The sequence below is a fragment of the Malus sylvestris genome, chromosome 11 (genome assembly GCF_916048215.2).
Source record: "Malus sylvestris chromosome 11, drMalSylv7.2, whole genome shotgun sequence".
NCBI classification, from domain to species: Eukaryota; Viridiplantae; Streptophyta; class Magnoliopsida; order Rosales; family Rosaceae; genus Malus; species Malus sylvestris.
Window position 1 is genome coordinate 4,149,644 of NC_062270.1, and position 12,567 is coordinate 4,162,210.

General features: G+C 35.7%; 1 protein-coding gene across 1 annotated transcript; it reads left to right on the forward strand.

Moving 5' to 3' along the window:
• The first annotated feature begins 4,275 nt into the window (after positions 1–4,275).
• On the forward strand, positions 4,276–7,536 carry LOC126591098 (uncharacterized). Its single transcript, XM_050256665.1, has 7 exons — positions 4,276–4,900; positions 5,021–5,188; positions 5,296–5,421; positions 5,745–5,891; positions 6,338–6,502; positions 6,721–6,900; positions 6,987–7,536. Exons 1-7 carry the CDS (start codon positions 4,607–4,609, stop codon positions 7,050–7,052), a joined length of 1,146 nt encoding a protein of 381 aa, XP_050112622.1. The 5' UTR covers positions 4,276–4,606; the 3' UTR covers positions 7,053–7,536.
• The last annotated feature ends 5,031 nt before the right edge of the window (positions 7,537–12,567 follow it).

Consider the following 12,567-nt stretch of genomic DNA (forward strand, 5'->3'; position numbering starts at 1 on the left):
TTGGGATAAATTATACATGTTTTACAGCGAGGGGTTAGATATGTTGATAAATGAAATGCTTTTGTAAAACATTTGTTTTTGCCCACTCACGTTTTCTGTTTTGCGCCCCTCCAGGTTTTAGGTAAGTTTGCAGTTGCTGAGTGCGAGGACTTCGGTGGTTCTGACACATCTAAATAATTGTAGGACATCTTATGGTACTGTATAACTAGTACTTGTCCTACTGGACTGCACCTAGACTTTCTATGCTCTGATTAGGAATGTTTACTTATGTATATTACTCATAACACTTCCTGTTTAGTAGTGCACTCTAGTAGTTCGGTTTTAAATTATTCATATATTTCTTATCAATATTGCTTCCGCATTGTGCACATGGCTACGTCACTCTCACGTGACGGCCAGCATGTCTTGATCTCGGTCGGGGTGTGTCACCTCCTATTGTCAAAGTTTGTTAACAAATTCGTTAAAATTGTTTATGTGACACAAACAGAACTCATTGTTGCTAGGGTTGTAAACCAACTTGAAATAGCTCAAGCTTGTACCAGGGATCAACTCTTTTTTGGTTCGTGGAAGCTCAGTTTTTGAAAGAAACAAGTCAAGTGTATCGTACTATAGTTTGACTCGTAAAGCTTATAAGCAACTTATTTATTTTTCACGAGACAATTCGAACTAGATTCTACTTTACTATAGTTTGCCTTGATGAAAATCATGTTCGAGCTTTTGCTTTTGGATAACTATATATGTTTACTTTCTAACTTTAAATTGATTATCTTGTTCACCAAAAAAAAAAAAACTTTAAATTGATCATCTTCACTTTTAATTTTCTTTAAGACGAGGATCCATATTATGTTCCCTTGCCTTATTTTGTTTTCAAGGAGAACACAAGTGTGAAAAAAGAAAAATACTATTTTAAAGCATTAGCTTTTAAAATTATATGTCATACTGTTTATATATATATATATATAATTGTTGTTGTCATAATTAATTTTTTGGAGTTTAAAAAAAAAAATATATATATATATATATATTATTAAATTGTGTTGGCGAGGAGCGAAGTTCTCTTACAAAAGCATACCATTTTATTGTTTTATATGGCTCAAATCAGCTTGAGCTCGGTATCGAACTTCAAGTTTTTAAGCTTACTCGAGCTCGGCTAGGATACAAAGCTAGGCAAGTCTAGCTTGAGCTCTAAAAATTAAACAAGTCAAGCATAGTCAAAGTGATATTTAGTTTGACTCGACTCGTTACCTTAATTAACTGTTGAGATGTGTGCCACATATCTTCAAAAGTATAAAGTGACAAAGAGTTTATGAAAATTTTCATTTGTGAAATTTTTTTTTTAGCATTTTTTAATAAATATTACACCAGAGGCATACATCTTCAGCTTATTAATTATGATCTTTTCATCTTTTGGCAAAAAAAATTATATTCTTTTCATCTATGGGATCCATCACTGTTTCTTAATTATTTCAATAAATTGTGGGTGGTTGAAATGTTTTTTTCAAGCTTACTATTTGTGCATCATGCAATCATAATTAATATTGAAAAAAAGGATGACATAACGTATTACTATTGTAAACGAATCAAAATGTTCACAAGGAAGTCTCGCTTTAGATAAAAGTTTAGTAAGAAAAAGTCCCAAAGTTTTGGGCTCATCGATTTTACATGTAAGTGGAGTGTAAAATTTCACTTTTTTGAAAGAAAAAGAGGATACAGACAAAAGCGATGAAATAAAAGGGATCTGAGTGATTATAAAGGAAAAAACAAGATCAATTCCACATTAAATAAACATGGCGTAAACTTTGTCCCATTATTTTAGAATTTTTTTTTTGTTTTTTGGGATTGACTTTAACAAGAGTACAATTTGTTTGTATTTAACTGTTGCACCAAATTCAGTTTTCCCTTCAAAATTTTTAGGTTACTTATTGGTTATAATATTGACTGAAATTTATAAAATAAAAAAAGGATAGGTGAATAAAAATTAGTAAAAACAAGAAAATTAAAAGCAATACAAGTATATTTATACAAATAAAATTGAAGCAGATGACACTTTTATCCCAATGACTGCAGGCAATCATGTTTATGCATTTTTATGCAAGTTCGATTTTCACCGATCTTCCTTCTCTTAACAACTAACAATAAATCTCAAGATATAAATAAAACTGACATACTTACTCATACACTCTTATATATGGAACTCGCATAAGTATATAGCTGAAGATAGATTGGGTCCATTGGGAGACCTTGTCCAGGATTCCCTGAGAGAATATGGGTGTCCGATCCATGTCCTCATCTCCTCGCAAAAGGACTCTATATATGATGATTCCTTTATAGCTCAGGCAAACAAGTAAGTACGATCATGTGTGGTTATGTCTTCATGTGCATGAGTACACCAGCACAATGTTTCAAAGTTGAAACGATCAACAACTCTTTAATTAATTTTCTGATAATTTGACACCAAAATAATGGAGTTTGCCACCGCCGTCAGAGCCACCCCATGTTTGTTTGTCTGGGAACAGGGTGGCCACTGGCCATGCCACCCTCTCTTTACCTACCATTTTCATATGGGGGTGTGATATCCATACTCTTTTTTATTTCTCACACATCTTTATAATTTTCGACCGTCGGATCGGATGAATTGAAGAAGATTAACGGACAGAAATTAACAAAGGGTGTGTGAGAAGTAAAAATAAATGTATGGATAGCACACCCCCTTTCATATTTCATTCACACCACCACCACCACCACCATATTCTAACAACCAACAGCAGAAAGCCGTGCGTACATTCAAAGTACTTATAATTATAGCACGTTCTCTCTATTTCAATTTGTAAATAATATAAAGACAATGTCTCACTTGGTAGCTTGGACGTGACAGAATAAGAGTAATTAAAATGGACATGAACACGTACAAAACTCATTTTAGGACCTAGCAACGATTTTCAAACTTGATATTTTTATGTCTTGTACTGTATACAAGATATTTCGCATGGACGTAATGGTTTTCGATTTGAATGGTTTTGTATGAATTTAATTGTTTCCTCAATTCTCAATCCAAGACCTCATCTATAGCATTCTCTTTAAGTCAAGTGTACAAACACAATTGTTTTTGGGTGTGCTTTCACACATCCCTTTTCATTTTTCACACACATTTTGTTAATTTGTATCCATTGATCTTCTTCAATTCATTTGATTCGACAGTTGGAAATTGAGAGTGATGTGCGAGAAGTAAAAATACATGTGTAGATAATACTACCCTTATTTTTAACTTGAACTATTAATTAGTTGGTAAGACTGTTGTTATGCAAGTAGCAACTGTAACATGTCCATGTGTGCGTGTTATTGATAAAGCAAGCAACCCAACTAAGGAGTCATTGTTCCTTTGTTGCGTGTATAACAAATTGATTTGAATACCAAATAGAATGGCAAAGAAAAAACTGGACTTAAAAACAATGAACATGACCAATAAGCTCATAGCGATGCCCTTTTTTTCAATATTGAAACTGAGTTCAAAATTTAAATCAGTTTTCCATCCAAAAACAGTAAAAAAAAAATTGTTATATGTTGATCGAGTGTAAGCATATATTTCGTATTGGCATTTTAAGTTTCAAGTATGTAGTGTCGAACATGTAGATTGAGCGTAGAGCACGAATTTTAGAGTGTCCTTTGACTTTTGGACATGGCTAAGACATAGTTAAACAATTGTCATAACATGTTTAGGGTCAGTTTGCCATTGTATTTAAAATTTCAAAGGTCAAATTGAAAATTTTAAAAACTATACAGTCAAACTATAAAAAATTTAAGAATTCTTTTAAAGACCCAACCCCATCTCCCTATTCACACTTAATCTATTTGGAATAAGACATTAATATTAGGGTTTTTCATAAGCAACAACACAACTTTGTACTAAAAGGGCGAGAGATTTGTTTTCTTGGTTAAGAGTATTTACTCTTGTTCCCTAGTTCGATTCCTCCTTTCCTCAAGATCGCCTGTATCAAGAAAAAAGGAGCAATTTAAGCACAATTAATCAACATAACAAATTAATATCGAACTCGCCTTTCACAGAAGCCAAATCAAATATACCTCTTACTACAAGTGAAACTACAATTGTCAATTGCATTTAGATTTGGACTTACATACTTTGAATTTGGAGAAGAAAATGGGTCCCTTTTGTGACTATGTCGTGTACAAGAAAAAGGCCCATCTTCGAAACCCTGGGCCGATCAAAGCACAAGGCTCAAATCAAAAGAACAGTAACTCTGTTTCAAGGGAAAGTAGGAGGGGCGTTGACGAACGCAACACAGACACAGACACAGACAGGTGAGTTTCGGAAGAAAGAGGGCAGATTCATTAGGCTGAAGGCGGAGGAAGAAGATCTCCTCTGTGACTGTACTAGGGTTTCCAAAAATTAGGGCTTTCGTCATCCGCCCTCTTCAATTTACAATCCGTGGAGTCGCAGGGAGACTCTGTTTTCGGGAAGCAAAACGCAGGAAAAAGAGGGCAAAACCTCGGGTTTTGAATGAGAGGCGAGTGTCATAGGCTCAGAAATTGATTTGGGAATTAGGCTTTTTGAAATTCGATTGCGTGGAGGAAAGAGGGGTAGTCGGAAATGGCTTACAGAAGAAGGCAGCAGGTTTCGTCGTCGTCATCGACATCAAGCACGAGCTTTCGATTTGAAGAAGAGGAAGATAAATCTCGGTACCCACTACCTTCGCTGCAGTCCGACGATTCGCTTGCGGCGAAAGCTATTCGAGCCTCGTCGGCGCATCGCGACTCCTCTCTCTCCTCCGCTTACGCTGCTCGCGGTGCACAGGCTGCTGTCAACTCCTCCTCCCCAACGTCCTCATTGGCCTCCCGATATTCCAACCCCGCCACCACTGCATCTTCTTCTCCGTCCTCCAAGGTCTTTGGATTCATATGCTTTTATGCTGTTTCATTCGTGAATTGTGTGTTTTGTTGCATCTGTTTGCAGTTTTTGTTCTGCCCATTACTTAAATTTTGCTGCTTTCTGTTGGATTTTCAGCCGCATGAGTATACTTCAATCAAGAATGTGAATGAATCCAAACATGGGTTTTGGGGTGTTCTTGCTAGAAAAGCCAAAGCCATTCTCGACGACGATAATGGAGCTCAAGATTATGATTCACCCCGAACAACAAGGGCGGACATGCCGTCTACACCTACAAGGGGTAAGGTGAGATGCAGTCTTCATCGTGCCTTTATAGTATCTAATACTCTAATTTGTGTATTAGACTTATAGCATCTAATACTCTAATTTGTGTATCTCCTAACTATTTGCAGTATCCTGAACCAAACCAATTTGTTGAGAGCCGCGGAAAGACAGAGAATCCCCCATTACAGAAGGGGTTGGGCGCATTTACATCCTCACTTAATTATATTAGTGGCACCATTGGGAATGCTTTGGAGGTAGGCAATGTGAATTTATGTTAAAGTGACCTTTGAGTTGAAACGTTTTTCTCATGCTTCCAAAAGTAATTCCAATATTTTGCCCGCTGTTTCACTCTATTCTTGAAACGTAGTATGGTTATCCTGGTGTGTTTATAAATTAAGCTAATAAGAATGGAACATTGACTCTATGCGTGTGTTTTTGTAGCTGCACAAATTCATTGCATTATGCATATTTGTGCAATTTTATCTTTAGCTGTCTCTATACTCTGGAGTTGGTCCAATAATTGGCACTTGTGCCTATTTGATCATATACTCACTGTCTACCATTCACTCTTTGACAGGAGGGTCGTACAATTGTTGAGAAAGGGACTGCAGACATCATTCAAGAGACTCGTAAGCATATCAGGAAAAAGCCTAGTGATTCTGCGCAAAAATCACAACCTCAGACACAAGCTGACCTCGAACTCCAATTGAAGGCATCTCGCGACGTAAGGTGGCAACTTTTATGTCACTGGTTGATATAATAGATGTTTCTTGGTGTGGGTTGAGCTTTTCAGATTTGTTATTATAGTGGGATATGAACAATGTTGGAATCTTGGAATAGTTTAATAGGATGTAACTAGTTTTCTTCTATCGTGTATGAAAATCAATTGAATCTGGTGTGCCCCAACACTTAATGGAATGAAAAGTCTCTAATGACTTCAAGGCTTCAACCATAAGCTTTGCAATTGGGTTAATGTGTAGCATCTTTTGAACCATAGGCTTAGTGCAGCCCACTCTATCTTATTTATAAGAGGAGGAAACCATAGGGAAAAGAAGGAATTTTAAGATGGCCGAGTTGTATACAAAATGCCTTCTATCATAGTTGTTTGATGTTTTTATGTTACTTGTAATAGTAAGATGCATAATTTGCCCTTTTGTTTTTGCACTACAGGTTGCAATGGCAATGGCTGCCAAAGCAAAACTTCTTCTTCGGGAGTTGAAGACTGTCAAAGCAGATTTTGCTTTTGCGAAGGAGCGATGTGCTCAGCTGGAGGAAGAAAACAAAATCCTTCGGGAGAATCGTGAAAGGGGAGACAACCCTGAAGATGATGATATGGTATCCATTCTTGTCCCTTTCTTCACTTCTAGTGTTTTTTGGTTTATTCTGTCACATTGCTGTTTTCCTTTCTTAATTTCTGTTGAGACTTGTGAAAGTTACGATATTCCTGTACAGTAATCTCCTTGTTTACATTGTAATGTTTGTGCATCATATCTCTTTCTATATCCATAATGGCATTGGGTTGCAATGTGTTTGATAATAATATTTCTGTTCAGATAAGACTGCAATTGGAAACCCTTTTGGCAGAAAAGGCTAGATTGGCACACGAAAATTCAGTATATGCACGTGAAAACCGCTTCCTAAGGGAGGTTGTCGAATATCACCAACTCACTATGCAGGATGTCGTATACTTGGATGAGGGAAATGAAGAAGTCACCGAAGTTTATCCCATCAAGGTACCTTCTAGTTTCCAGTCTTTCCTGGTCCCTGTTTCCTCCACTGCCTTCTTGACCGACTTTGACAGAACTTTTCATCAACTCAGGTCATCCCTCCTTATCCTTCACCGCCATCAGAAGTCCAGGGAGCTTCCCAAAATACTTCCCAATGATGGAAAATGGTACCGAATAACCCCGAATCTTTTCCTCTTTGATTGGCAAGGGGATATGTACTTACAACAAAAGCTTGAAGTTGTAGCAATATTATCTTTTGTTTGTAATATACTTTTTGCCATTTATAATCGGTCCTCCCAATCGCTTGGCCTGTATGTGATATAGTTCATGTGTAGTGAGTTTTAAGCTTCCAAGCTTGTGAATCCACAATGTTAATTTATTAGTGCTTGGGAGCTGAATTATCTCTTTGCATTTTTATACCAACGGCCCCAAATTTGAATGGACGAGAGAAATTTACATGCAAGTGGGTGGATGATAAGTTGGTGGTATCCGAAGCTTATCATGACCGTCGTGTGTTTTAGTTTCTCATATAATATTGTGTTTTTGGTTTGTGATACCGCAAGTTCGGGGTCCCAGTTGCATGTAAATTATTCTCGATATCAATGTGCAACAGAGTAGAAGTAATAAATATAATTCACCAGATGGTCTCATCCTCTTCACAAGCTTATTTTTAAAAATTGAATGCTCTATAAACTTGGGGTATGAACTTTGATCACATGAAATGAAAGGTTTTGGACCAACAAATCAAATGCGGTGTATAAATAGTATTCCACCTGCTCATGTGACATTTTACTAAAGCATTAATAAACATGAAAATCTGAAGCATATGCCAACTACACAAGGCCGTCATTGGTTATTTGTTCATATTGTGCGACTACTGAGTAGTCCGAAAAAATCAACAGTTTAGATTTTACATATAAGGATTTAGTGGATCTTGCAACGATTAAATCTTGCATAAAACGTTTATCACTGAGTAGAACGTAGCATTCTAACTGAACATACTTCGATGTCAAAGCCTTCAAACAAGAAGGCAACTTTAATTGAATGGTTATACCGCTACTCTAAAAACATGTGTTTATACATGACATTATATTATTGACATGGAACATCGCAGTAACGATATACTCTGTGCCATGAAATGTTAGGAGTCATCTTTATATAGAGTTGTGGGTACCAGTGGGCTCATTTTCGTCCAACTAGATGGACCATTGATTCAGAATCGGACTGATCACTTTTCTTTATTTCTTTTGAGGAATCAAAGGGGTAGTTAGATAGCATGACAGTTAGTTTAAAACAAGGAATATTTGCCTAATATAGTTTAACTACTTTCCTATGTGCCAATTGAGCAAACAACTTCAAGACAGATGTCCAAAGCTTGTGGACAGCTCCTTGCTTACCTTTTTTCTTTAATAATTCATTTCATTCGGCGCCCTACTTATGCATCAAATCATTAAATATATGAACATGATTATATTGGAATGCTACTCTGAACTTTGCAGTCAAACCTTCTCGTTTTATCAGTACGGTTGTCTGTAGCATTCTATAACGATGTATTACGGTTGGAATCGTTTATTTATTAAATTAAGCTTTAAAGATCAACTTTAACAGAAGAAAATCAACCAAATCAGAAATTGTTTAATCGTTTTATTAACGTTGGTGAAATTATTTTTAGTATCGAACTAAATAACAAGGTTCATTAGTTACTGAATGTCCATAAAATGACTAAACGATTTCAAATTTAGTTGATTATTGGCAGAACTGATTAAAAAATGACCTAAAAAATAAGCGATTTGAATCTTCGTGCATATTCTCAGATGATAGGGTAAAACGTGAAGATTTATAAAAATAGGTTGCTAGCATATATTACTCTAATTTTAGTTTACAAAAACAGAGTGACTAAACTACTTTGTTTTTTTTTTTTTTAATTGTTTTTTGTTTTACTTTTCTCTTGAGGCATGGTTGGAAATGAAGCATAGCTGCATAGGATTCCTCTAATAGGCACAGCACGTTGCGCCGGAGACAACAATGCAGGTAGGTAGGGATCAAAACAGTCCATGTCACCTTGGGAACCTCCCAAAATTATTAAAATCATGCACATCTTGCAAAACCCCAATGACATTGTTTTTGTGTATTTATTTAGTTATACCAAACACAGCTTACAACCATTATATTAAGGGTTGGTTTGGTATTGCTGTACTTTGAAAAAACGATGTTTCTGCTGTGCTATGAGAATAAGCAGTTGTGAAATAAAGCAGCAGAGTGTTTGGTAAACTTTTTTGTAAAAGTGCTTTTGAAAAAAAAAGCAGTATGATAGTGTTTGATAAACTTTTATGAATTATGATTTTCACACACCCTTAACTACTTTTCCCACACCCTTTCCTATTTTTTAATAGTTAATTGATATCATACTATTTAATCTTCCATATATACCCTTCCTACTTTCGGATGATAATTAATGAAATATTAAATAGGGAGGCGTATATATGGAAGATTAAATAGTAGGATACCAATTAAGTACTAAAAAATAGGAAGGGGTGTGGGAAAAGTAGTTAAGGGTGTGTGAAAATCACAACCCAACTTTTATATAAAACAGCTGTAACTGTGTGAAATGATCAAAAAGGGTATAATATTAGATGTGCTATTAATTTAATTTCCTTAACAAATAAAGGTGAATTACTAAATATACTTTATTTTTAAAAGAAAAATATTTATAAACGTTATCTTAAATATTAATTAGTATGACAAACTACTTCAATTGAAATATTTTAGATTGAATAGCTAGGATTCATTAGTACAATATTGTTAATGTACTTGAAAGTAGTCTAATTAGCTGCATTCATCAAATGCTATTGTAAACTTTTCATAGCATTTTCCAAATGCTATTATAGCTTTTTATAGCATTCTTGTACAATCCATACCATCTAGTAGCATATAGGAAACAACTATAGCAGTTATGGAATCATTGTACAATCACATATCACTTCGAAACACTAACTAAACCAAAAAAATTTTTTATTCCAAATTTCCAATGTCATATCACCATTGAATCATTTACAACTATATGATCTCTCTATTTTTTATACAAAGAGAACTGAACTAAGCAAATACAACCATATACTCAAATTTTCATCTCTTCTCTTTTAACCACTGCAACAGTTTTACTTTCATTTCTCACTCATTGTAATAATAGAAATCAAAAGTCACTTAATGATGAAAATCCTTCATAATAGACCACATATTATCAGCATTTATGGAGAGGCTGCTCCCAAGTCTCGAACCCGAGACCTACCGCTCATGGGGGAAGACACTTGCCATCGCACCAAGTGCGACCTTTGGGGCGAAATTCACCAATATGACCAAATCCGATTGCAAGCAGCAACAGTTGATACAATCGAATAAGGTTAATCAAGAGTCATTGTTGAAACATACAAGAGTCATTAATCAAGAGTCATTATTGAAAAACCCTAAAGAAAATGCAATCACTTAAACTCTAATCAGACCAGATAGATTATGCAACACATAAAAGCTTCAAAATCCCAACACAAACACAAAATTAAGAATTTCAAACATCAAATTATTGAAAAATTAAACCTTTCACAAGTTGAGCGCCTTCGATCAAATCCAAGTGCCATGCAAGCATCTCGGGTTCGTTTTGCTGGTGCTAACAAAAGAAACAAAATGAGAGATGTAATTGAGAAAAACCTAAATTCACTCTCCTTTGAGCTAACATCCCATTCCTTAAGCACCTCGGACAGGACCCCCCACAAGTCCTGTAACTCATACAGCTCGGCAGCTCTTCGTTTAACTACAGTCCAATCATACAGTCAGAAGGAAATCTATAGACCCCAAATCAGAATATCAAGCAACATAAGCAAGTATCATGCACTCAATCAAATACTAAAATACTAATCCCAGATCCAAGCACAGAAATCAAATTCCCATCATCAAAATCTATCACATACATAAATTTGACGATACGGGTCGAGATATCAGCTTATTCTACAAATCCACCAGCTCCTGAACCCCTAAAAACCAAAATCTCCATATCAGATTCACCTGAATATGCACACAATCATTAACATCCCAGCATAATATACACAAATATTATTAATCCCATATCAGATTCACTTATTTATACACAAATTCCAAAACCCATGATCAAGTTCTCCTAAATACGCACAAAATCGAAAACCCAATTATCAGATTCACTTAAAACACACACAAAATTAGAAACCCACAGCCAAAATCGCCCACAAATAACTCTACAGTAACTAAAAAACTGAGTTAATCAGGTAGGAAACTAAGATCAGATACGAACTTACACGCTGAAAGTGCCGGAAACAGTGTCGTTAGCAGAGCGCACCACAGATTCAAGATCGAATCCAAGTCCCAAAGAGGAGCTCTCGTCAGTGGATTGTGAAACAGCGTAGGAGTTCCAATCGGCTAGCAAAGAAGACGATGATGGCTTCTGCGAGTCGTCGACTCCGCTGCCGGTCTGCGAAAACCATTCATGCGTCATCTTCTGCATTGTGAAGAAACTTCGCCGTGGAATCGGGAAAGGGTAGGATTGCCAGAAACTTTCATTAAAGGGTTACTGTTCACCCACGTTTTAGAGGTTTGTACAAAAGCTGAAAAGCTAGTTTTTCAAAGCTGCTTTTTGCTGCTTCTGTTTTTTAGCTTTTTTTTTCATCTAAAACTGTGAAAAAAAAGCTGAAGTTGAAAGTTTACCAAACACCAAAAATTCTCCTAGTTTTTTTTCATACCATTTTTCTTAAAATCACCTCAATCCCAAACCATACCTAAAAGAGACGATCCCAAATAAACAAGGTTCTTTGCTTTGTTAAGGTCAGAGGTGGGGGGGGGGAGGGAAAAAATGTCTATCGTATGCAACTGTACTCCTGCTTTGCAAAGAGGTTGTTTTCATGACTTGAACCCATAATCTTTAGGTGACAAATGAGTAACATTTTCATTGTGCTAATATTCGCCCTCACAACATTACACATGAATAGGCAAAAATAAACTAAATCAAAAAACTTTTTGAGATGCATTGAGGCTAGATTTTTGTGTTAGAGCGTTGATGTATTATCCCTTTTTACCAGCAATACGTGTACGATTATATTTAGTATTCATCGTTGATAAGTAGTTACGTAAATGAATAAAGAAGTTTCTCGTTGTGTAGAGCCTTGGTCAAACTAGCTGCCATCAAAATCATATACTATGACCTCAAGTTTCCAAGAATACCAAGTTGTGGTTCATAAAGCAACCGAGTTCAACTAACCAAACTCTTTATATTCCAAGAACAAGAAGACAACTTAACACTCCCATCCTTAGATCAAGACCATTATTGCACTGTTTTTGTAAATTCATAATTTTTTTTAAAGGAAATCAATTGGTGTTTTCGGTACGATAGTTTACTTTTTCGAGAACAGGTAAGACCAAAGGCATTTCAGCCTTTCATAACCACCATTGTGATTTATCAGAACCAAGAATCGAACCCAAGACATGCCGTGTGGAACATAGACCTAAAATTTGTCCCTAACTACATGAGCACCTTATGGTGGTTAATTTGTACTAAACGTAATTCTAAAATGAACAATCATCAGTTATAAATAAATACAATAGAAATACATAACCTAATACAATAGAAATATGTAACCTACGCGTGTACATTTA